The sequence below is a fragment of the Diadema setosum genome, chromosome 15 (genome assembly GCF_964275005.1).
Source record: "Diadema setosum chromosome 15, eeDiaSeto1, whole genome shotgun sequence".
Classification (NCBI taxonomy): Eukaryota; Metazoa; Echinodermata; class Echinoidea; order Diadematoida; family Diadematidae; genus Diadema; species Diadema setosum.
Window position 1 is genome coordinate 3,057,078 of NC_092699.1, and position 27,637 is coordinate 3,084,714.

Genomic DNA, 27,637 nt, shown 5'->3' on the forward strand with positions numbered 1-27,637 from the left:
TAAAACTGCACAGCTGGGTAAAAGAATGATCCTACTATACGGCACAGGCTGAAAGGAGTCATGAAAAAATTAACTCAATCAAAAATGAAATCTGAAAACATGTCACTCATTAAAGTGATACAAGTTTGCAAGCCTCTGACAAAAGTTCGGCCATGGTTCAGTAAAGTGCACACATACATAAACCGCTAAGTAGACACACTCGATGTTACACTTTCTATGAAAAGTTGCCACAAAGTTAATTTTTTGCTATACGTATCTGAACAAATGTAAGTATTGTGGTGTTAATTGCGGAAACACAAAGTTTTCTTTTCAGTACGATGACACAGGTCAATGGCCAGAAGGAGAGGATTTGACCAAGTGTGAAGGAGGCCAGAATAATCCAGTTACAGGAAAAAGAGAACGCGCCTTCTGAAATATGTCAAGCCAGTCACTTTTGTTGATCTACTTGGTACAGGAAGGAAATTGCAAATGAGCTAAAGTCACGAGACCAAAAAAGACCAATGTAAAGGTTGTCGCATGATGCTATGTAAGTGGTATTATCAACATTGAATTAAATTTACTGTCATTTTTTATGTCTGTAGTATTTCACATTAGAAGTACTTCTGTAAGCACGTATTTAGTAGATTAGTAGATGTTGCAACAGAGGAAATACATAAATGTGATCGGGGGAGATGATAACTAATACAAAATAGCATTCAAATGGTAAATTTGACATTGGAAGTATCAATGTGAGCTTGCATGCATAATGTGTATTAGAAGTTGATGTCAGAACTGAAGAAATGATCTTGACTTCAGTGTATCAGACAATTACAAACACCTTATCACACTTAACTCTTTATGCGCTGAAGTGTAAGCCCCCTGTGTGCCACATTATTCTGAGACCAAGTGCTCTGGGAAAACGTTCGTTTTTCAAAGCTATGTAACTTTGATGTTTGTTATGGTGGACATGTAACAAGCAAAATTGTAGAGAAAATGTCAAACTTTGCTTTGATGTAAATTTTATGGTGAACCTGATTATTTTTCTTCCAAATAACCAGTAGCTACAGTTTTTTGTTTGTTTGTTTGTTTGTTGTTGTTTTTTGCACAACAAACAATGTCGGAAACCAAGGATTTTACTCTCAAATCCAATAGGTTACACTACTTGATATTCAATCACCAAATAATGCAAGCTACATGTGACAGGAATGGGATTACGAGTAATGCTTTCATTGTACTGTGCCATTTGGCAATTTATGGATCGGTTTGGGTGGGTTTGTGCATTTAAGAAAAGTATGCGAACTTGGCACACTGTCAACTGAGTCGGCTGTGCGAAAATGGCACATAAAGAGTTAAAGGAAAATTCCATCCTCATCTCATCTTGCTTGGTGTGAAAACTTGAAAATAAATCAGAGATTTTTTTTTTTCTGGGGGGGGGGGGGAATAGAAACAAAAAAAATGAACAGAAAAATTTTCTGAGTCTGACAAATTGGCAACTCTTTTGAAGTGTCAAAAATCCTCCATCTCTGCCCCCCCCCCCCCCCAAAAAAAAAAGAAATTACAGTGCACTCCCATTATAACGAACACAGTTATATCGAAATTCCAGTAACAATGAAGTAAAAATTCAGGCCGTAACTTTATCCATTCTATGTATTTTCATTGTTTTATTTGTTCAATTACAACGAAATTTCGATATAACAAAAGAAAATTGCCGGTTCCGAGGACTTCGTCATAATGGGAGTCCACTGTACTAAAATGTTTCTCTGATTTTTCTGTTTCCATACAAAACAACACGTAATTAGGATGGAATTTCCTTTAAACTTCCTAATGCCTCACATCAGAGGGGCACACAAAACTTTCTCCAGGGGTGGGAAATCTTTCTCTCCAGGGCCCTGTTATAATTACTTAGTTGATTTCTATCATACCTCCATGGCAGCCTATGTGGTAAGGGATTTTACAATCGATTTTATCTTTTGATAAAACGGTGCCAAGGGATAACATCGCAGAGAGTTGTCACTAATTGCAAGACTGGTAGTCAACGTGCACTGCCTCATCCTGCATCCGACAAACTTAAGATCAGTAGCTGTCGTAGACTCCAGCACCAGTGACTGTCCAGAGGAGTTGGGAGGACCAACAGGTGCGAGGGGGGTAAAGGGTGTGACTCTCACCTCCTTGGCCAGTGAGATTTGTGACCTCTGGAACCATGGCTGCAAAGATATGAGAGAAAAATGAAGCAGGATTTTATCTGACAGTAATACATGTACTTGGCCAATCTACAAATACCTTGATAGCAAGGACACAGGGTGCTTTATTACTGGTATTATGCTATTTATAAAGTGTAAAAGCTTTGGAGGCTTCTTTTTCATCAGCGTTGCTAAAATTCACAAATCAGAGTTCAGGAGATTCCATGAAGCTAAAAGATATTAGATACTTGTGACTATATGGCATCCCAATAGGATATGATGACTATAAAAATTAGGGACGCTGTTATCATTCTCTTTTCAAGGACATTATTAAAGCAACTGTTCACATCGAAGAGAATTACCTGCAGACTTGAAGACTTGGCAGGTCTGATTAGTGATCTATGCATACTTACTGAACTCCTTCTGTGTCAGGGACTTTGGACAGCGTGTACAGTGCTATGCAGTTTTCTGAGCCAACTGGCATGGAAAACACACTAAAGGGTTAAAACTCAAGACAGTCCTTGAATTGAATGAATGGACGGATGAGTTCAAATACTTTTGGTTATAACCCTTTCTGTGTGTGCAGCACTATGGGGATTTTCTATGTCACTCAGCTTTCAACGCACACAAAGGGTTGATAGACAGGAAGTGAATGAAGTCCTGCTGAAATGAGAAAGACTGCTCCAAAAAATAATCAAATCTCCTTGCCTGTGATATTGCACTTTCACCTTTTTCATCTTTCTGTGTTTTTTTTGTGTTTTTGTTTTGTTTTGTTTTGCTTTTTGTTTTTTGCTTCATCTCCATTTTCTCTGACTGCCCCACACAATGATGTCAGAATTTGCTTTATTCTGGATTTGGTTTAGCACTGACCTTGCCCACAGTACATGAGGGTACATGTAGAATCTGTACCATTTTGAATAACAAACTGAATAGTACAAATGCCTCTTGCTCATCCACAACGCTCGGCTACCAGGAGAATCATCTCCGTCAAACCGTTTGATGTTTTCATGGCAGCATATGAATTAAATAATATGGTTACATCAAAAGCGCCGCCATTATGACACGAGTCATTACCCCTGAAGGGCAAATTTAACCTGGTACAAATAATCTTTAGTCATCGACGAACAAGGAGAGCGAAAAGTGATCCAGGTTCATGCATCAGTTTGCTTGGTAACAATGGGACCTAGATGCACATGTAGTGTAACTCACTATTACCATGACAACTATGAAATTTTAATTTCGAATCATTTTAAATCATTCAACGCATCGATAGATATTTTGCTGCAATGAAAGTTTCTCACAAGAAAATGAGATGCAGAAAGCACATTGCAATTGTTGCAAATGTTACTACATGGCAATTTTTTTCTGTTCTTTAACCCATTGAGGACAAGACCTGACTATACTAGGGCGAGTGTCTATGGGAAATGCATGTTGCAGCAAGATTAGCCAGTCCTCAATCGGTTATGGGACAGACCACATTCTCTCTATTATACATTCTATTAAAGATGATACAGCACTTGGAGATGATAGTATAATTTTTTAGGGGGCCTCCTCCTCAGCTCCACCACACCCGAGTGTGACAATATTTCCTATACTAATCTTCTCTTAACCCTAAAAGGGCCGGGGGGAATCCGCCCCCCCCCCTCGACGTTTCGCGCTATAATTCTGTAACGCGAGAAGGCCTCGTTGCGAGGCTTCTTGACTTTCTTCGTTCAAGTCTCGCGCAACTTTTGAGACCAAATTTGCAACGTCCGCGCATACTTTTGCGAAGCCACGCCCATTTTTGTAATGGAATGTCGCCCCAAAACGGGCACAATTTTGTGATTTTGTGTACATTTCCTATGGAAAACAGTGCTCTGTCATGAAAGGCATAAAAACCTGATTATTTTTACAATTAATCACTCTCATTGATTAATTTTGTGCTAATTACGGTAGAAAAGTGGTCAGTGACAATTTCCAATGAAAAAACAAAGAAAAAACAAAAGGTGAAAAACAAAGAAATACATAAGAAATTCTGAAAACAATAAAATACATAAGAATTGAAATGAGTTTTGGAAGTTTTTGTAATGTACAATTGGTGAATAAGCTAAAACAGATTTACAGATCAAAAATTAGACTCTCAATGCTTTTAATAAGGCTAAAATATCACCTTGAGCTGAATTTGCATAATCAATTAATTAAAATTAGAAATTGATTGTTTCAAAAAATATTATGACAGAATCTTGTAGAATATGACGCGGGTCTCATGCATGCAAAATTTCATCGCGATCACACCACCGATGGCCGAGATCCATCCCCCCCCCCCGGTCTGAGCATAGCCAAAAAGCACATACAAATGTACATTTGGCAATGCTAAAACAAATCATAATTATGCAAACTTCCAAAGGAAAATGAAATAATGCATAACTTTTTTTCATTATATCATGCATTGCAACATATAAAATCTGGTATGTCTTCTTTTTTTTTTTCTTTTTTTTTTTTCATTCCCACAGACCCGACTCATCTTTAAGCTAATGACATAGGATATGACTGTCTACCAACTTTTTATAGGGAACCCCTTTATCACGTGTATCTGTCGTTTTATATTTTCCTCTTTACCGTTTTCTTTCGCCACAGGAGCTGTTTACACACGTACGCCGGCATATCTCCTGACAAATGAAATGGGCCAGTTTGGTAACTTGATAGGGCCCAGTCACCGTATTGATACAACGCAAACATGACAGGGACATAGATATCAGGGCACAGTCATTTGGCGGTTACTTTTAACCCAGTCCAAAATAAAAAGAGACTTTCCAAAACAGTCTACAAAAAAGCACTCGATTTTGGGAAAAATTTGTTACAAATTGATCCATCAATGTGCAAAAAATGGCTTTTGCTACTGAAAATGATGCTCCCAGGTTCGCTAGAAAGCGAACCCTGGCTGCCCTGCCAGGTTCGCCAAAAAGCGAACCTGGCTGCAAGGTTCGCCAAAAAGCGAACCTGGCTGCAAGGTTTGCCAAAAAGCGAACTTGGCCGCCAGGTTCGCCAAAAAGCGAACCTGGCTGCAAGGTTTGCCAAAAAGCGAACCTGGCCGCCAGGTTCGCCAAAAAGCGAACCTGGCTGCAAGGTTTGCCAAAAAGCGAACCTGGCCGCCAGGTTCGCCAAAAAGCGAACCTGGCCGCCAGGTTTGCCAAAAAGCGAACCTGGCCGCCAGGTTCGCCAAAAAGCGAACCTGGCCGCCAGGTTCGCCAAAAAGCGAACCTGGCTGCAAGGTTTGCCAAAAAGCGAACCTGGCCGCCAGGTTCGCCAAAAAGCGAACCTGGCCGCCAGGTTCGCCAAAAAGCGAACCTGGCCACCAGGTTTGCCAAAAAGCAAACCTGGCTGCAAGGTTCGCCAAAAAGCGAACTTGGCCGCCAGGTTCGCCAAAAAGCGAACCTGGCTGCAAGGTTTGCCAAAAAGCGAACCTGGCCGCCAGGTTCGCCAAAAAGCGAACCTGGCTGCAAGGTTTGCCAAAAAGCGAACCTGGCCGCCAGGTTCGCCAAAAAGCGAACCTGGCCGCCAGGTTTGCCAAAAAGCGAACCTGGCCACCAGGTTTGCCAAAAAGCAAACCTGGCTGCAAGGTTCGCCAAAAAGCGAACCTGGCCACCAGGTTCGCCAAAAAGCGAACCTGGCCGCAAGGTTCGCCAAAAAGCGAACCTGGCTGCCAGGTTCGCCAAAAAGCGAACCTGGCTGCTAGGTTTGCCAGAAAGCGAACATGGCTGCCAGGTTTGCCAGAAAGTAAACTTGGCTGCCAGGTTTGCCAAAAAGTGAACCTGGCATACATCACAAAATCCTTTTCAAAGAAGAGAAAATATTAGGTGCATTTTGATGAGCCTATCTAATTGCTATCTAATTGTTTTCATTATATTTTCCTTCGGTAAATGTGAAATTACCACTCTTGGTCTTGTGTATGAAGAGTTTAGACAAGTGCACAAACATTTGTCAGTGACAATCAATTTTACCTGTGTAATTACTCTGCACTAATTGTTAATTTCAGCCCATTGGGCCATGTATGTCCATAACAAAACAAAAAAAAAACATGTTTTTTTTTTAAGTTTTACAAATTAAGCACTCAGTAAAGAAGAACATACTAATTGAATGCAAAGCAAGCTCATAACCCTCTTCCGAAACACTCATAAAGAAACTTCTGCTCTGTAATAATTAAGTAGTCAATTATTGTTAAAAAGTGTAAATCTGTAACAGACACATAGTGTGACTGTATGTGAGCTTTATAATTTCATAAGGATTGATTTGTTGATTTTATTTTCCGATGTTTATTTGTGATTTAATTGAAAGGTAGCATGGAACATCTCGATAACTACGATTAAGTTGGAATACTTGTTAATTAAACTAATTAGCAGTGTTTGTTTGTTTGTTTTGTTTTTTGTAGATTGCATTGCACACATATTAAAAAACGACTTTTGATAGTGGGTGTGCATGGAAATTAAGCCTTTTTGTAATTTTGTAATTCGCAGAAAGATGATAAATGCAGCCTTTAGGCCTATGCTTCTCCTATATTTTCTACATCGCACCTGAGAACTGGATTGTATTCGGCTATCAATAGTATTGATAGATATAGCCCTGCATGTGGTGTGTGAACATACGTACATGTAATTATCCATACATGCCAGGGCTGTCAACACGGGAAACTAGTTGAGAGTGAGACTCCCATAGGCCAATGCTATAATTTAGGAGTCAAAATACGTGAGATCAATAGAAATGCATGGAAATGAAATAAGTTTTAGATCGAGTGAGAAAGGACCTCAATGCATGAGAGTTAAAATTGGCAGCCCTGACGTGCACATGTATGCAAAGTTTGTATGTGCTAGGCTTTGCATTATGCGTAACAAGTTTGAATATTTTGCACACTACACAGCATACACATGAAGTGGAACATTATCATTAAATGCAATTTACGTGTAATGGTAAAGCAAGAACTGTAACTACCGGTACACAATCAATGCAATATTTTGCAACAACATTCCCGCATGCATATTGATCAGAAGAAAGCTATATAAAGTTATAGGGCCAGTACCAGGTATCACACAAACATTTGATGAAGTCCAAATGTCAAATTGACAAACACAAGTAAGTCAAATGCTCACAACTCGTAAAAGGATATACAGTAGTTCTGGACTCTCAATCGAAATGTTTATTCACAGCTCCTAATCATTGCATGATCACCATCCAGTGCACCACTGGCCTCATCCTGTGAAGTAAACAGTTTACAAGAGAATATGGGATAGACTTACAGTTGTACAAACTACGTACTATGAAATCCGTTTAACAATATTTGTGAGTCAGGACACTGCTCTCTTGTCACAGTCGTCATCTTATGGCGAGTCCTCTTCTTCAAATGGCCATGTTCACGATGAGCAACATATACATGCTGGTTTCAGAGGATTTATATTGTGGGGATGGAAAGTGTGGAACGATGTCTGGCCCATGTCCATCAGTGCAGGGGTCAGAAAAGGTCAAGACCTAGCCAACTGCCAAATCCACAGAGGGTTCAGTGAGTGGAATGTGATAATTCAGACACACTAGCACAGTGTCTGCACTACACGTAGCTATACAGTTCTCATGGCAGTGTGTGTGCAAACCAAGGTTATTGATAATGTTTTGGTGGGAAGCCACTTGTATGAGGTGTATTAAACTAACAATCCCACCTCATCCCTGCTTGTGAATATACACGTGTATCATACACTTGAACATTATAAAAGGGGATGGTTAGTACAGGGCTGCCATAATTGGAAACTAGTTGAGAGTGAGACTCCCATAGGCTAATGCTATAATTTAGGAGTCAAAATGAGTGATATCAATAGAAATGCATGCAAATGAAATAAAGTTTTAGAGTGAGAAAGGACCAAAATGAGTGCTAGCAACTGTTCAGTGGGAATGCTGGGGGATGATTGTTCCAATCCTTGTGGGATAGAGTACTTTATATACTGGTATCTATTGTTGTGTGAAAATTATTTGCTTGAGAATTAATGGTCTCATATTTAATTATTATTCAAGTAATGTGCAGTTCAATGTTTCCAGGTTAGCATGCCTGACAGTGATGGGGCATATACTGCACATTACTTGAATATGAGATCATTCTGAGGCAAATAATTTTCATTCAACACATACTCATAAAAGAATCCCACAAGGATTGCAACAATCACCCCTCAGCATTCCCACTGATTCCCACTGATCAGTTTGGTAATACAGGCTATCCCCTGTAAGTATGCATTTCAGTTAATTGAAACAGGTTTGTTTAGTATTTGCTTGTTCATGTGTTTGCTTGTTTTGGTGATCATGGCGATCATGGAAATTTGACAGAACTCCACAGTAACATACCCAGTTTCATGTTGATTGTGAAGTTAAGGCAATTTAGATGATTTTGATAATTTACATGTGAATGCTGGAAGCTTAATAAGAATTATAGTGAGCTGCATTGGTTTCTTTATTGTCCTAGAAGCTGCCTCTAAAAATCCACTTCTTACATATAGACATACAAATATCGGGATACTCTTTTGCTCAGGCGTATATATAACTTAAGCTTAACAGTTGGGCCGTGGGTGTGTCATTCATGGTGCGGCAACTGATCTCTTATAAGATCAGTGATGCAGCTTGCTTGGAGCATACATAGCCCAAAAAAGCTGTATGGTGTCTTCAAGAAAGCACATTGAAACAGCATCCATATCCATGATTAATGGTAGTGCAACGATCGTATGGCATGTAGGCCTACACAGCAATAACACTGCTTTGGCAGTACCCTGTAGGCCTATGTTTTTGGTAAAAGATGATTTAATTCATCCGTTCAAAGAATAATGAGCGGGGTATTACGTAAACAGGAGAAATCAGAAATTCAAAAGGAATGGTGCTAAAGTATACTAGTGCATTAAGATAAGTACTCAATTAATGAATGAAAATTCATTAGCATTTGATGAGGACTATAAGATCACAAATGAAATTGGGATCCTTGTTCAAGCAACATACAGACTCATACATTTGCTATGGAGAGCAATTACCTTCACATTGACATATGAAAATCATTACTCAAAGTGAACAGAGGGGCTACATTGCATCTGCAGACATTGATAACAGGAGGAAACCCATACTTTATATTCATAATCTGTATTTTTTGAAATCCTTTTCTCAATTGAGTTATTGCGTGTGCTCTTTGTGCGGTGTGTGATGTGCGTCATGCGTTAATTTTGTACTTTCATTTTCTTCTTGAAAACCCCATGACTGATAGTTCACCAAACTTGGCAGGTAGCATCCATCCCCAGGGGAATAGAATCTCAATTTATGCAAATGGGCACCTTTTAAAAAAAAAATTATTTATGAAGTTTTCAGGTGGAGAGGCAGTCCTTTACATTGATCCAAGTGTTTTCAATTTCTTTAAAGTTTTTTTTGTGTGTGTGTGTGTGTGTGTTTTGCGTTTGTGTTAAGAATTATTTAAACGAAAAGTGCAAAGATGATGGGATGTACCCATGATTTTTTTTTTTCTTTTTTTATGTCTAGAACGTCTGGTATTATTTTATAGAAAGCTGTTTTTTTTTAAGTCACCTTGATATGAGGTCCTCATCCTTTTCATCCAATTTAGCTATACTGCCATGTAATTGATTAATTGTAAGCCCTAGGGATCTCACTAATCTGGCTGTGGTGACAGAACAATAATGTTTGTATAGGCCTATGCCAGAATGAATGTATTTGCAAAAGTTAAGGGTCCCTTTAAGACACCCAAACTTGGTGGCACACAGAGTGTATGGTGCACACAGCAAAGTGCAGATACAGTGGGCTAATGTTACTTTACTCTCCCCTGACCATGAGTCTGGTGAATGTTTTGGCCAAGTCTTATCAAGGTGACATTCTTTTTGACCCCTGAACTGTACAGGGGCAAAAGTTAAATACTTTCCCCACAATACAGCATACACTGGACACTCACAGAGCTACCAAGTCTCACGCATTCTGCGTGAGACTCGAGCATTTAGGGTCTGTCTCACGATCTCATGCATCTGGTGAAGTCTGCAATTTGGGCCAAAAATGAGGAGCATAGCTCAAAGGATTAAAGTGATAGTTGCAATTAAAGGTATATTTCCCTTTTGCCTTTCAAAATTAGTAAAAAATAGTCACTAAATTAAAGAATGCACCAGATCGCATCATTAAAAGCTAATAATTTAAAAAAGCTCCCTACCATGGGAGTGGGACACCCTCCTCGTTCGCGTGCGCATGCGCGCGAGCGCCGAGACGCCGAGTCATAAAAATCTCACTCATAAAAGTTTTTTGAACTTGGCATCTCTGCACTCATTGTGAACATACAACTTCCTGCATTGAGAAAGTATAGTGTCCAGGGCCCTTTTCATGAAACTTGTTATGAGTGCCAAATTGCAATTATAGCTGTTGTAATGAAATCCTTACATGATTGGATTGGCGCAGAACAAATTTGTCACAGAAATGTGGTAGTTAATGTCACAGATAACAAGTTTTGACTTTGGACCCCTGATTAAGAATATTGTTAACAGGTTCCATACTTCAGTTGCTAAAATTTTTTCAGTTACCCCTTTTTCCTTTAATAGCAGTGTTCTAAACTGTTTTGGCATTGTGATATTGTTATGCCCTAAAATTGAAATCAATATTTTTTTGATTTACCCTTGACTTCAACAAACCTCAATTATAAGGCTTTACATTGTTTCATTAGGTGATCATATTCGTGTCATGTGGTCGCATTACCTACTTTTCGTGAATAACATATCCCAATATACAAAGAGTTGGGTAAGCAGAGACTCCATACCCTCCCATTTTCGACTGGCGATCTCCCGCTGAAAGCCCATTTTCGCAAAATCTCCCGTTCTCCCGATTAAGATTTGATTTCTCCCGCCCTGGCTCTGTGTCTCCCGGTGGAAAGGATTTCTTACTTATTGCTATCGTATGTTGAAAAAATAAGCCTTAGATAGCACCAGAGAACATCTAAAACCCTAGGAACTTCGCGCTTCGCACACATCAACTTGGAGTCTCCCGTCTGTTAGGGGTTTCGGGCGGGAGAATCTCCAGATCAGAAGGTGCTTGGGGTTGGAGTCTCTGGGTAAGGTCAGGTCATTGAATGCAAAGTATGCTGCTTCCAGCCACCCAAGAAAGGGTATGTGATTGCAGTCTGATTAGTAAAACTTTTTTTTTCAATGTTTTTATTGAAGAAAACACATGACATACAAACAAGAACAAAACACTACATGCATTATAATATGATACAAAATATCAAACAAGGCCTGACATTAAAGACCTAATAAAATGGTTTGGACATTTTTTTCTTAATGATGTAATAATATTAAATGTTAAATTCTAAGTAATTCTATGGTCGTGCGGGTTTTTTTTACTGTTCTGAATTTTGTTCTACATTTGTTAACATAATGGATGCAATTTCCTCGGTTTTGGAAAACTTTCTATACTTTGGCACTATCACTTCTAAATTGTGATGACGTCTCAAGAACAGAGTCGTCGATATTGATTGTCTGGTTGATAGCCAGTGAGCTAGCAAGGCTATGCTAGTGCAGCACAGCGACAGCCGGCCGGCGGCTAGCGCTGGCGGGGGAGCGAGCTAGCGAGCGCATAGCAGGCGCTGCACTATTGTCATTGGCTAAGCCTTTAGACAAAAGAATATTTAATGAATTGTATCAGATTTAATACTGCCAATAATACAGATTACAACTGTGGTACGCTTGGACATCCATAATTTTTGGCAAACTCGTGAAATAGGCCCCACCACTGCGTACGTGTCTGTACTAATACTACGGCGACTCGCCTGTTTAAATACTCGTGAATTCAGCCCCACCGTGTGGCGTTCATCGGTAGGTAAGCACGGCGGTGGGGTTGCCTTCCATAGTCAATACTCGTGAATGCGGCGAAAATGACTTCCTAATATGTCCCTCGACTAATTTTACGGCCAATTTAACCATAAATACAACCCTACCTAACCCTAAACCCTAGGACCTACCCTTTGCTTGCTATAAACACACGGGTACGGTGCACGCGCACTGCGGTGGGGCCTATTTCACAATAGCCCCACCACCACTGCGTGTCTGTACTAATACTACGGTGACTCGCCTGCTTTATAGGCCTAAACCTACTCGTGAATTCAGCCCCACCATGGCGTTCATCGGTAGATAAGCATGGCGGTGGGGCTTCCTTCCACAGTATGATTTGTAGCATAAAACAAAAACTACTCGACCAAAATTGACGATCATTCTTGGTATCGTTTTTCTTAGAGAATGGCGCATCTAAATTACTGATAACAAATATTGCAGAAACTGACCATGGGAAACTGGTTAGGCCTTTTTTTTTTTTTTTTTGGAGCCACGACCCACCCTGTACGAACATATCTTTCTAGAGTGTAACCTCTGTACTTCTCGTATTCCAAACAGGCTTTTGCTAAACAATCAGATCACAGATGCGGTGTGGCTAGCTGGGGCAAAATTAGCCCATAAAAGCTTTATACGCGTGTCTTCAAGGGGACTCATCGAAAAGAGCCCATATCACGGGATGAAAACCGTTCAAATTGATATACAGAGAGAAATAACACTTAACAAAGAATAAGAAGAGAAGATGATGGAATCATAAAAAGGGAAAATAATGATTGACAAAGGATAAAAGGGGAGGAAAGATGGAAGATGAGATGAAATAAGAAAGATGGAAGATGAGATGAAATAGAACAATACTGTAAATAACATAAGGGGAGGAACAGTGGGAAAATATGACAAGATAATATAAAACATAAATGACATATCATAGGGAAAAGGATAAAGATTAACAAGGTATAGCTCAAGGTGTATAACTCCGTGCAGACATTGCCTTACCTCAAAGATATGTAAAGAAAAATGAACTCTTGTCAGTAAGTTAGAAAATTGGTGTGTTTATCTGTTTTTTTGAACAATTCTATTAAATGGTACCATTGATGACTATTATGTACAAAAAAAACAACAACTTCAGTCTCCAAATTGCTTCATCGAACTGAAATCAGAATCAACCTAAGATGAGATAGGAATGGACAAAGAAAATGATGGGTAAGCTAAGATAGACAGCAAGGAAAGAAAAAGAAAGAGCTACATCCACACAGATTGGAAGCTCATCGCCCGAAAATAAAAACCAAGAACAGCTTTTCATTTACTATGATTTTTTTTTACACTGTAGACGTTCAAATTCTTGTTAACTATCAAATAATAACAAAGAATCAAGTCAATGCTATTAAATTTCAGTATCAAGAAAAATTGAAGTTGCAACAAACGGAGACGCTATAAGGAGTACAAACACACAACTTAGGAAAGCAGAATGGTGAAAGTAAAAGAAACACACGCACACACAAAAAAGTTAAGACTGATGTTAGAAAATACAGATTACGAATAAGTATAGGCCAACACGTACTGTAGGAATCTCCTCTTGTAAACAAAGCTTTCAGAAGCAATGTCTATAATGAATATTAGCCCCTCCGTCCACTTTGAATCATGATTTTTAGGTTAGCCTGAGGGTAAAAACATTAAATGTATCTCCATAACAGTTATTAGTCATTCATGAATTCCAATACGAATTGGATCTTGGACATGACACATCTTTGCTGCATTGTTTAAACAATTGGGATCCCCATTTTGAATGCTAGTGCCTTCATAATATTTGTGAATTCAGCACTCATTTTGTACCCTAGTAGTGTACAATTTGCACCATTCTCATAATTCCAATTTATTCTCCTGTTAGTTACCCAAACCATTATTTTTTGAAATATCTAAATCATTTTTCACCAAAAGCATATTGCTCAAACAATGTTTTGATACAAGGCATATGTTTATTGCAGGCCGATAATGGATATGGATGCTGTTTTCAATTTGTCTCCTTGAAGACACCATACAGTATTCTGGGACTACTAATTTCGCCACAGCAAGCCGCACTGCGCCCGCGACCTGCCTGTTCAGTGAAAGCACACTGACATATGCATAAATGCAAAAGAGTATCCTGATATTTGGAATAGAGTAACATATCACAAGTGGGTTTAACCAGGTTTAAAAAGGACCAATTACTGGGAATTAAAGTTATATTTGCGACAGGACAATAGCAAAACCATGTTTATCTCTATGTAAAATATCAAAATAAAAATTGCCTGTATCTTCACAGTTATCCTTAAATTGGGTATGATTATGTAGTTCTGTCAAATATCCATGAACACAGGCCATCTCCAAAAACAAGCCCACAAAAAATAAACATGTTTCAGTCGTGTTTCATGACGTGTATAAATTTCCATGATCGTCATGATCACCAAAACAAGCAAACACATGAACTAACAAATACTAAACAAACCTGTTTCAATTAACTGAAATGCATACTTACAGGGGATGGCTACTCTTACCAAACTGATCAATGGGAATCAGTGGGAATGCTGAGGGGTGATTGTTGCAATCCTTGATCATCCTCCAGCATTCCCACTGATTCCCACTGAACAGTTGCTAGCCATCCCCTTTAATGTTCAAGTGTATGATACAGAACTGTATATCCACAAGCAGGGATGAGGTGGGATTGTTAGTTTGATATATTTCATACAAGTGGCTTTGTCCCACCAAAACATTGTCTATGGCCTTGGTTTGCAGACACACTGCAATGAGAACTGTACAGCTACAATGTAGTGCAGGCACTGTGCTAGTGTGTCTGAATTATCACATTCCACTCACTGAACCCTCTGTGGATTTGGCAGTTGGCTAGGTCTTGACCTTTTCTGACCCATGCACTGATGGACATAGGCCAGACATCATTCCACACTTTCTATCCCCACAATATAAATCCTCTGAAACCAGCATGTATATGTTGCTCATCGTGAACATGGCCATTTGAAGAAGAGCACTCGCCATAAGATGACGACTGTGATAAGAGAGCGGTGTCCTGACTCACAAATATTGTTAAACGGATTTCATAGTAGTTTGTACAACTGTAAGTCTATCCAATATTCTCTTGTAAACTGTTCACTTCACAGGATGTGGCCAGTGGTGCACTGGATGGTGATCATGCAATGATTAGGAGCTGTGCCTGTGAATAAACATTTCGATTGAGTGTCCAGAACTATATCCTTTTTTGAGTTGTGAGCATTTGACTTACTTGTGTTTGTCAATGACGTTATTTGGACTGTACGTATTAAATGTTTGTGCGATACCTGGTACTGGCCCTATAACTTTATATAGCTTTCTTCTGATCAATATGCATGCAGGAATGTTGTTGCAAAATATTACATTGATTGTGTACCGGTAGTTACAGTTCTTGCTTTACCATTACACGTAAATTGCATTACATGATAATGTTCCACTTCATGTGCATGCTGTGTAGTGTGCAAAATATTCAAACTTGTTACGCATAATGCAAAGCCTAGCACATACAAACTTTGCATGTGCAAGGCCATGTATGGATAATTACATGTACAATGTATGTATGTTCACACACTCACACACACACCACAAGCGGGGCTATCTATCAATAGCCGAATACAATCCAGTTCTCAGCTGCGCTATAGAAAATATAGGAGAAGCATAGGCCTAAATGCTGCGTTTATCATCTTTCCGCGAATTACAAAAAGGCTTTCCACTCATACCCACTATCAAAAGTCGTTTCCAAAGCCCTGTGATAAATGTCTTCCAGAAAAGTTGCGTTTATTGATTCATAGCAAATAGTAATCATAGCTAGGCTAAGAGGGTGTATACTCTCGCGATATCGCACAAAAATGGATGTAGTACGCCATGGGGCCTCACATGGAGCCCAACGGCGGCCATTTTAGTAATGAAACCGCAAGCTTCATAACACGTGAGCCTATGGAGGGAATCCTACCTTCCTTTCATTTTCTTCATTTTAAGGAGACACATCACAGCGGTAAAACTGCGTATCAGGCTTCAAAATATCAGCAGAAGTATATTTTCTGTTGATACATTAAAAAAATTTGAAGTAATGTCACTACTTTTCAATCTGTAGTGCATCAAAGTTTGTGTTTGAGCTGAGAAACGCCATCTATCTCTTTCTCTCTTGTTTTCATTGTCTTTTACGGGCAATTCCATAATTACAAACGTACATTTCGTACACTTTAAAAAGCTCTAACAACTAGACTTGATTTCATTCACAAGATTTGATACTTTTAATTTCTAACACCCATCTCGAAGGTAAAGTGATCACAAAATTATATTCAATATGATCAATACTTTGACCTTGATATGATGAAAATAGGGCCGTTACAGACGTACCTGCATGAGTTGAAATTTCTGACATTGGAATGTAAAGTGGAAAACTCTGTGAATTGTGGGGTACTTTCCAGCAAATTCATTCTTTTCATTTCAATTAGATGTTAACCACCCCAAAAGTGCAGAAATTAAGAATTTTTTTTTTAAAATTAGCAATTAATTGCACCCTTTTTGTGTTACGGACGTACAGTATTTTACAGACGTAGAAAATTTCCATTACAGACGTACGTTTTGAAATCGTTATTAATTTTATTATTTTGATGGATTTATTTTAAGATCCCTTTACCAGAATTCAGTGACTTCTCATGCTGTAGGGTCTTAATCTTCATAATTTGAGATGACAATCGCATTTTTTTACTGAAATCTGCAAAAACCTTCCCCAAATCATCACCTTGCATACAGTTCATGCTTCACTGAGCAACAGGATGATTACATTATCCAAAGAAATATCCTTTCATGGTAAATTAGCTTGTCAGTTGATCATGTTGTAGCCTATTTCATTTTGACAAACACATTATTGTCTAGAATATTAATTTGTAGAAAAGAAATTAATTCAATATTGGAATCAGATTTAATTAATACCACCATATAACTATCTAGGGATCCATTACTCATGTATGCAGTACACACAAAGCAGTGCAGAAATGGTTTGCGCCACACATGAAAAATTGATGGTGTAGGCCTACTATATTTTGCAAGCATTTCAAACAAAATCCTTTCAAACATATCTGAATTGTAGACTCTATACCTGATCAAAGTTTTGAAATAAATAAAAAAATAGATACATTTGTACATAAAAACAAATTGACAGTAAACTATCATGATCACCAGAATAATAATCTTAATGTGGATTTTGAAAATGTGGATTTTGAAAACATATCATGGTGTCCCTTGCTCTATGAATTGTGAGTATTCCAAAAATCTTCTATTTCTCAGCATGTTAAAAACAAAATTATACTGGTTTGTATGGTTAAAATTGAAGTAATAATTTCACTTTTTGGGGGTATTAAAAATAGTGTAACATGGAATGATTGAGATATTAATGGATGAAGGACATAATTTACAGAGCAAAGAGTTTGAATGCGAGTCCCAGACTCCAGCTACGTGTAAACTGACCACGATTGCCATCAACTGTTTGTAGTGTGATTTTTCTGGCAGTGTTTTTTTTTGTGGTTTTTGTTTTTGTTTTTTTTTACGGAAAATATTTGATCTGGTGATCTGGTGACCACTTGCAGGATGCTTGACATTGATCCTGAGATTCCTGCCCTTAGTGCCCCATTTAAAGAACCTCACCAGGAAATGTTTCCATGTGATATTCATCTAAAACACTAAATCCCCAACATTTACACCAAGTTTATCATTCACTGACGTGTCATCTTCAGGTTTCTCATCTAGACTGACAATGGAATCATAGATCTTAAACCTGTCTAATTGGACTTTCCTGTATTCTAAAGCATTCAATGGTACTTTTGATACTCACATTATGCTCCTTATATACTAGTAGGCCTAATGACTGTGTGAGCATTTGGTACAGGTACAGCTATTTGCAAATAGGGGTGCCTTTGAATCCAACTTCTCTCTCAGTTGATATCATTTCCTTTAGTAATCACATCTTTTGTGGGATTCTTAGTATTTCTACCTCATAGGTTGTTTGTGGGGTTGATGTAGCTGCCCGCCCATTTTACACATATGTCATGTATCTCCAAACTGCTTTTTTTTTCTTCTTTTTTTTTTTTGCAGTACTCACTATCTTGTCCATCCACTGAGAACACACTTTCGTTGTACACCCTTACCATGACAAAAAGCCACTTTATCATTATCTGCATTGATAGTTTCCTTCTACTTTTGTATCAAGGAAGACTTGGCTTGAACTGGGTATGGGTACATCTGAAACCACATGGATTGTGGGTAGTTAAAGGTAGTTTTTGTTTAATCCTAATCAAGATATGCTCCATAATTATGTAGATCTACATGTATAGATGTTTTGCTTGTGTTGTATAGCTCATCTGACACAGTAACAATGCTCTTTGTTTTACTCTCTGTCTCCTGATACATCGTGGCCAAAAGATGAGAGATCTATGCAATTTAGCATTTCCATATACTTTAGGTCTTTCTCGGAAATTTTGAATATGTGTGCAATGCGATTTACAAAACAACAACAAACAAACAAACAAAACAAACAAACAAACACTGCTAATTAGTTTGATTAACAAGTATTCCAACTTAATCGTAATTAGGAAGAAAGATTTGCGGTGACACCATGTGTATGTAGTCCTTAACCGGATCGTTGTTTGGCAGAAGAGCCTAGAAAGAGGAGAAACGAAGAGGGAAGCGACATATGGGGGTTGTGAGGAGGGCAAAAAGTGAAGAGTGGGAGACAGTAATGGGCTAGAAGTTGAAGTTGCACTAGTGGAGACAGTAGAGAAAGGAACACAGAGAGTGGTAAGGAAGAATAGTGTGAGAATCAAGTAAGATGTTCGGACATCGTTAGAAGAGGAAAGATGAAATAGAGGGGAAGAGGAAGAGGAAGGAGTTGAATGCTGGAGAATCATGGAGATAGGGGAGAGCAGTGAAGATTCATGAAACCAAGAGGAGAACGAAGTCGGCGAACAGCTAGTGTGGATCCTAGAATTAAATGCTGCGGAGGAGAAGAAGAAAAAAATTGGAGACGAAATCGATGACAGTTAAATCCTGAAAAGGTTCCTGTGGGAGAAATGCAAAAATAAGAAATTAAAATAAAGTTAAAGTGTAGACCTGAGGAGAGAAGGCAAGAGAAATAACCTGTAAAGAAATGTGTAAATTAAAACTAGTGGTCCTGAAAAGGACCGTTGGGTTGTATGGAAGGAAGAAATAAAAAGAAAAAGAAGAAAAAAGAAGAGAACAGAAAAGAAAAGATAAGTTGTGTAGAAACAGACAAAAGTGTAAGAGAGAGAGAGAGAGAGGAAAGAGAAGTGAAACAATGAGTAAAGGCGTCCAAGTCGTCCAAGTTCCTCGGTTCTCCTAGTTATTCGTATAACTAGACTTCTTGCTCTACTTTTACCAGCGCCTTTACTCATTGTTTCACTTCTCTTTCCTCTCTCTCTCTCTCTCTTACACTTTTGTCTGTTTCTACACAACTTATCTTTTCTTTTCTGTTCTCTTCTTTTTTCTTCTTTTTCTTTTTATTTCTTCCTTCCATACAACCCAACGGTCCTTTTCAGGACCACTAGTTTTAATTTACACATTTCTTTACAGGTTATTTCTCTTGCCTTCTCTCCTCAGGTCTACACTTTAACTTTATTTTAATTTCTTATTTTTGCATTTCTCCCACAGGAACCTTTTCAGGATTTAACTGTCATCGATTTCGTCTCCAATTTTTTTTTTTCTTCTTCTCCTCCGCAGCATTTAATTCTAGGATCCACACTAGCTGTTCGCCGACTTCGTTCTCCTCTTGGTTTCATGAATCTTCACTGCTCTCCCCTATCTCCATGATTCTCCAGCATTCAACTCCTTCCTCTTCCTCTTCCCCTCTATTTCATCTTTCCTCTTCTAACGATGTCCGAACATCTTACTTGATTCTCACACTATTCTTCCTTACCACTCTCTGTGTTCCTTTCTCTACTGTCTCCACTAGTGCAACTTCAACTTCTAGCCCATTACTGTCTCCCACTCTTCACTTTTTGCCCTCCTCACAACCCCCATATGTCGCTTCCCTCTTCGTTTCTCCTCTTTCTAGGCTCTTCTGCCAAACAACGATCCGGTTAAGGACTACATACACATGGTGTCACCGCAAATCTTTCTTCCTAATTAACTTCACCATGCAAACCTTCAAACAACACATAACTTAATCGTAATTATCAAGATGTTCTATGCTACCTTTCAATTAAATCACAAATAAACATCAGAAAATAAAATCAACAAATCAATCCTCATGAAATTGTAAAGCTCACATACAGTCACACTATATGTGTCTGTTACAGATGTACACTTTTTAACAATAATTGACTACTTAATTATTACAGAGCAGAAGTTTCTTTATGAGTGTTTCGGAAGAGGGTTATGAGCTTGCTTTGCATTTAATTAGTGTGTTCTTCTTTACCGAGTGCTTAATTTGTAAAACTTAAAAAAAAAACATTTTGTTTTTTTGTTACGGACATACATGGCCCAATGGGCTAAAATTAACGATTAGTACAGAGTAATTGCAAAGGTAAAATTGATTGTCACTGACTAATGTTTGTTCACTTATCTAAACTCTTCATACACAAAACCAAGAGTGATAATTTCACATTTACTGAAGGAAAATATGATGAAAACAATTAGAATAGCCTTTTGGAGATCAAAATGCACCTAACATTTTCTCTTGTTTGAAAAGGATTTTGTGATGTATGCCAGGTTTGCTTTTCGGCGAACCTGGCTGCCAGGTTCGCTTTTTGGCGAACCTGGCGGCAAGGTTCGCTTTTTGGCGAACCTGGCAGTCAGGTTCGCTTTTTGGTGAACCTGGCGGCAAGGTTCGCTTTTTGGCGAACCTGGCAGCCAGGTTCGCTTTTTGGCGAACCTGGCGGCCAGGTTCACTTTTTGGCGAACCTGGCGGCCAGGTTCGCTTTTTGGCAAACCCGGCAGTCAGGTTTGCTTTTTGGCGAACCTGGCGGCAAGGTTCGCTTTTTGGCAAACCTGGCGGCAAGGTTCGCTTTTTGGCGAACCTGGCAGCCAGGTTCGCTTTTTGGCGAACCTGGCGGCCAGGTTTGCTTTTTGGCGAACCTGGCAGTCGGGTTTGCTTTTTGGCGAACCTGGCGGCAAGGTTCGCTTTTTGGCGAGCCTGGCAGTCAGGTTCGCTTTTTGGCGAACCTGGCGGCAAGGTTCGCTTTTTAGCAAACCTGGCGGCAAGGTTCGCTTTTTGGCGAACCTGGCGGCCAGGTTCGCTTTTTGGCGAACCTGGCGGCCAGGTTCGCTTTTTGGCAAACCCGGCTGTCAGGTTCGCTTTTTGGCGAACCTGGCGGCCAGGTTCGCTTTTTGGCAAACCTTGCAGCCAGGTTCGCTCTTTGGCGAACCTGGCAGCCAGGTTCGCTTTTTGGCAAACCTTGCAGCCAGGTTCGCTTTTTGGCGAACCTGGCAGTCAGGTTCGCTTTTTAGCGAACCTGGCGGCAAGGTTCGCTTTTTGGCGAACCTGGTAGCCAGGTTCGCTTTTTGGCGAACCTGGCTGCCAGGTTTGCTTTGTGGCGAACCTGGCAGCCAGGTTCGCTTTTTGGCAAACCCGGTAGCCAGGTTCGCTTTTTGGCGAACCCGGCGGCCAGGTTCGCTTTTTGGCGAACCCGGCGGCCAGGTTCGCTTTTTGGCGAAACTGGCGGCCAGGTTCGCTTTTTGGCAAACCTTGCGGCCAGGTTCGCTTTTTGGCAAACCTGGCTGCCAGGTTTGCTTTGTGGCGAACCTGGCGGCCAGGTTCGCTTTTTGGCAAACCTTGCAGCCAGGTTCGCTTTTTGGCAAACCCAGCAGTCAGGTTCGCTTTTTGGCGAACCTGACAGGGCAGCCAGCGAACCTGGCAGTCAGGTTCGCTTTTTAGCGAACCTGGCGGCAAGGTTCGCTTTTTGGCGAACCTGGCGGTCAGGTTTGCTTTTTGGCGAACCTGGCGGCCAGGTTCGCTTTTTGGCGAACCTGGCGGCCAGGTTCGCTTTTTGGCAAACCTTGCAGCCAGGTTCGCTTTTTGGCGAACCTGGTGGCCAAATTCGCTTTTTGGCAAACCTTGCAGCCAGGTTCGCTTTTTGGCAAACCCAGCAGTCAGGTTCGCTTTTTGACGAACCTGGCAGGGCAGCCAGGGTTCGCTTTCTAGCGAACCTGGGAGCACCATTTTCAGTAGAAAATGCCATTTTTTGCACATTGATGGATCAATTTTTAACAAATTTTTCCCAAAATCGAGTGCTTTTTTGTAGACTGTTTCGGAAAGTCTCTTTTTAGTTTGGACTGGGTTTTTTGTGGAAACAAGAACTCTTCCCCCTTACCCCCCCCCCCCTTCCCCACCATTCCCTTCATGAAATCCAAGCCAGAATGAATAAAATATCTAGGCCATCAAGGACAGATCTGAGAGTGCAATGTCCATGCTAAAAGTGGTAATTAATCTGCCTTAATGGGCTCCAGGCCCGACGTCACTGGTAGAAGCAGGAACACAATGGGGGGAGGTGAGTGCTGGTCTGGTCTTTGTCAGTTTGCTCTTCAAAATCCATTTCTACTGGGTTTTTAATTTCTTTTTGATAAAAATGTGACACATGTATGAACATGGAGAGGGCTCACTTTAGCCTAAATCTTGTGACTTTCTATTTGCATACAAACTTCATTACCAGTAATGCCTATATTCCCTCATTTTGCTGTGTGTGTGTGTGTGTGTGTGTGTGTGTTTGTGTGTGTGTGTGTGTGTGTGTGTGTGTGTGTGTTACTTCTTTCTCTTTTTTTTTTTCTTTTTTTTTGGGGGGGGGGGGAATAATTCTTCAGTTTGTGGCTCATGTTTAACAATCAATGTGGTCTAAAAACATAATTTGCACACTACATTGTATTTCGAGAAGCAGAAGTTGAAGTCGGCTTCATCCACGATTCGTCATGAGCGACACATTTACCAGACTTGTACAACAATACTTTTCGGCATCTCTTGATGCACCTCAGCAGAATGTACCTTTGACAAGACTGTTGTATTCCCTACCTATAGGAAATGAGTCCTGCTATGCTTAAAGGACAAGTTCACCTTCATAAACATGAGGTCTGAGAGAATGCAGCAATATTAGTAGAACACATCAGTGAAAGTTTGAGGAAAATTGGACAATGATCGATGCAAAAGTTATGAATTTTTAAAATTTTTGTGTTGGAACTGCTGGATGAGGAGACTACTAAGGCTTGTGATGTCATATGAGTACAACAGTATAAAGAAAATGTGAAGAAAATTCAATATATTTTCACTTTTTTCACATTATAGAAGAGCACTTGACTTGCCTCTTTCTAAAGGCAATGGGAATAATTACCCATAACATATGTAACTAGTCAAGGGAATGTGTACTTTTTTTAAAAGATGAAATTTTGTGAAATTCTCTTTATATTTTCCTTATATTGTTGTACGCATGTGACATCATACACTGCAGTAGTCTTCTCATCCAGTGGTGACTGCACAAAAACTTCAAAAATTCATAACTTTTGAACGGATTGTCCGATTTTCCTCAAACTTTCAATGATGTGTTCTACTAATATTGCTACATTCTCTCAATCCTTATGTTAATGAAGGTGAACTTGTCCTTTAATGATTGTGTATTTGAAAGAGATAATACAAAGTCACTCTTTATCTCTCTCTTTCTGTCCCTTGGGAGTTTAACCCTTCGATTGCCATAAGCAACTTTTATCTACCATCTCCAATGGAAGCAAACTAATTCTGGATCTAAGGAAGATATCTTCCTGGCTAGTACTTCAGCCCTTTGCAGCCTTCATGGAGGCCCCCTTCCAAAGCTCCTGTGTTGGAAACATGCACAAATTCAGAAATCCTACCTGAGGGCTGCCAGCCACTGATCTCTACTTAAGAGGTACCTGGATAGTCTCATTGGACCATTCATGCTGTACAAAGAAGTGAAACCGCTGCACCGTCATCTTGCCAGGCACACTCTATGGGGATTTGCACGCATTTTCAAACATAGACTGTCCTGAAGATCGTGTAATGTCGTGAGCTCCGTACACAAACATATGGGCGATGTGCATGGTTAGATGGCGGCGCGGTGGCTTCAAAGTGATTGGCCTGTGAGATATCCAGATATTTCCTATGGAGATCAGTGCTGCCAACTCTCACACAGCAAAATTCCAAAGAATTACATGTATCAAGGAGATACAAGCATTTCAATAGGTAACGTTATTCTTCAGACCAGGGAGGCATATTCTCTCCTATGGACATGTACATACAACTTTGTATGTATTTCATTCTCTAGGGAGATTCCTGTATAATCAGGAAGACTCAGCAGTTCTGCTACCTTCAAAGAACAATACCTGCCAAGATCTATTCACACTTTTTTTCTTCTTTTAATATGGGTTCTACAACCAGCACCCTCACAAAATCAGTTACAAACTACTGTATATGTACGTATAAAGTGAAGACAAATTTCAAATCCTTCAGGGAACAAACAAAGCACGTTTTTTGAGACTTGATTGGTCGGCTACGGGAAGGCGATGTCAGGGTGGGGGAAAAAAAAATTATGCGCATCTACAGACAAATAGTAAAACAAACAATAACAGATGACAGAAAAACAAACAAACAACAAGAATAGCCACAATTAAGAATCTCACTCAAGCCAGGTTGATCACGTGAGGTGAAAAATTTATCTTTATAGCCTTTGCTTCTGGTGAAGGTATAAAGTGCAGTATGAATGCATAGTTAAGTTCGGTGAATCAAATGTCACAAACAAGTCATACATACAAGGAATAGATAATGTAACCTTACACTCCATGAATTTTTACTTTCATTCTCCTTTTCTGTCTATTGTTATCTTGACGTTTGCAAGCTGGCACCAGTAAAATTCACCACTGAATCCAAAATGCACATGTGGCAATACAAATGAAAAGTTCAGATACTGTGGAAAGCTAAATCTTCATCCTCAACTTATCACCCCTCCCAAGACTTTTCTTCAATTCTAACTTTTATGCGGGTGGTTTCCTCTGTCAGACAGAAACTGAAGGCTGTGCTGAAGGTGATTCTTAAGTTGGATTGGTGCTTTTTTCAGAGAGAAAGCATGGCGGGCTTGTCTGAAAGGGTCAAAATTTGCCTGATTTCAGGGAGAAATTGCTGAATGTCTGCTGCAGGTCAACTGCCATACAGAGACAATGATTCACAGTATAGGCTTACTTGTAATAATATCCTTTCACTGTTGTTAGTATCGTTTGATTTGATATTGTTCCTCACCAGAGCAAAATTATCTCCCATAGGGCCCCATTCCTGTTTTGTTTTGTTTTTGTTTTTTTACAGTTGTTGTAAAAACAAACAAACAAACAAACAACAGGCCAATTCTCTATCACATCCCATTCTTCATCCATTCATTCATTCATTCACTCATTCGTTCGTTTGTTCATTCGTTCGTTCATCCATTCATTCATTCATTCATCCATTCCTTCATTCATTCATTCCTCCATTCCTTCGTTCATTCAGTCAGTCAGTCAGTCAGTCAGCCTGTCATTTATTTGGCAAAATATGATCTAATATACAGTACAAGTCATAAGCTGGAAGTAAGGCATATTGGTGATATTATCGCATAGCAAAAGAAGGGTCACTTTATCGAATGAAATTTCAATATTCCAATGATATTGCCAATTTTCTACATCTACAAAATTAGAGCTTTCGTCCATGTGTGCTACTCTTACAAAGTTGTACTTCTAGAAATTAATGAATGCTCAAAAAAGTTTAGTACTGTTCAGAAGCAAAAGAAGCAAAATGTTGCAAAGCTGGCTCATCCACAAAAACAGGAGCAAAAAAAAAAAAAAAAAAAAAAGCTCATGCAAGAGCACAAGAGCTTTAACCCATTTCATACTGAATTCTAAAATGCATTAGTACACAGGCCACCAGTTTCCCGTAGGAAACGGGTTAATATCAAATCAGCAAATACAATGACAATGAATCATAAACATGCATACTACACGTAGTCGACTGGCTGCAGAGGAGTGTTAGAGCAGATCAAGAAACTAAGGAGACAGTGGAAGGAAAGAATCATTAAAGAAGACACCATGGGATCTTCAGACAGCATTTCAATTTACATGATCTGAAGGACAGTGAACGAGAATCAAGGACTTACCTTTGGTTGCCACGGTGACCGGAAAAGGTCATGCTGCGGCGGCCCGATTCCTGCTTGGTCCTGGGCCTTGGAGCACCCTGAAAGATGCAAGCATGTATTAAGGAGAGCTATGAAGGGAGTAGAAAGCTGAAAATCTGTTTATTTAACCTGTTCTCTACCAGATTCTGAAATCCATATGCGACTTTAAGCACAAGCTACCAGTTTCATGTTGGCAAAGGGATAACGTACAAAGATCTTGGCTTTACAAGACCAAAAAGATTGATGATAGTGGGTTATTTCAAGTTAACCCGTTGAGGATGAACTTATTTTGCTATAACACACACTTTCCATAGACACCTGCCCAAGTATACCCAAGACTAGTCTCCAATGGGTTAAAGGTGCATAGACCCAGTAGTTGCGGGGGCGCTGTTCAATGATAGTGCCGATCACCGTTAGCATTGATACGAAGATTGCCGACGTTGAGCTGTCATAAAGAGTAAAGCGCATAGGTGTTGCTAGGTAACGTTGCCTTCATTGTCTTCTCTGTGCATTACGCAGTCTGTAGTGATGCCAGGTGCATGCTTCTTTATAGTATGATGTCACAGAAGAAGTTTGCTAAAGCTGTCATCATCAATCGAATCAGGAGCCAAACTGTGATCGGACCACTGACTACAGTGGATCAGACTTCTTCAGACTCATGGAAATGGGTCAAAGCGTAAGCGCTACAGAGGAGTCGATAGCATGGGTCTCTATAGGAAACATGCGCCGTGCGCCCACATACTATGTATTCGACTGAACCACCAGGTCTATGTGGCTGTAAGTGTTACTCGTAAGAACTATCTCTCCTGAACAACCGCTTAAAATTTAGCTCCCACAATGATGGCGAGATTAAAAGAAGCAATAGCAATCATAACTATTGATCCCCAGCAAGAGTGCTATAGACCGATTCGGGTTCGTTGAGGGCAGCAGACAATTTGTGGCACTGGGCGCAGCCATAAGCTCATTTTGAGGTGTATTAGCCGACCCCCCCTCCTCTCCCCCACCCCACGGGCAACATGTTTATCGCGCACTTGTAACAAAGGTTCGCGCATTTAGCAAGCGTTCGCGCACTCAGTACGAGACGCCCATTGGCTAAAACAACCATGCATCAGTTTTTCATTCCATGCGCGTGAGAGGGGTGGGGAGAGAGGAGGGGGGTCGGATGATACACCGCAGTAATGGCGCTGCCCATGCCAAAAATACACATTGCGCCTCACAGAATCGGTCTATATTCACATCTGTGGTAGTATGTGAGATAATACTCAGGGCTAGTCTTCAATGGGCTACATGCCCATTTGGGCACCGGTCTCGCACTCTGAATACGTAAAGTAGCCATTCACTTTTAATACTTGTCCAGTAGTGAGTCTATATAGTGTATCTTCAGGACAGGCCACTGTTACTCATAGCCATCCCAATTTTCACCAAATTT

General features: G+C 39.8%; 1 protein-coding gene across 1 annotated transcript in view; it reads right to left on the bottom strand.

Annotated features, from left to right (window-relative positions):
- Window positions 1–2,134: 2,134 nt before the first annotated feature.
- The window catches only part of LOC140239170 (exosome complex component 10-like), a 127,931-nt gene continuing 102,428 nt past the window's right edge, over window positions 2,135–27,637 (bottom strand). Inside the window, exons 23-24 of the mRNA XM_072319052.1 lie at window positions 26,191–26,267; window positions 2,135–2,183 (exon numbers count right to left, since the gene is read on the bottom strand). Coding sequence (XP_072175153.1) covers window positions 2,141–2,183; window positions 26,191–26,267 — 120 coding nt within the window. The 3' untranslated portion in view covers window positions 2,135–2,140. The remainder of the gene's footprint in view (window positions 2,184–26,190; window positions 26,268–27,637) is intronic.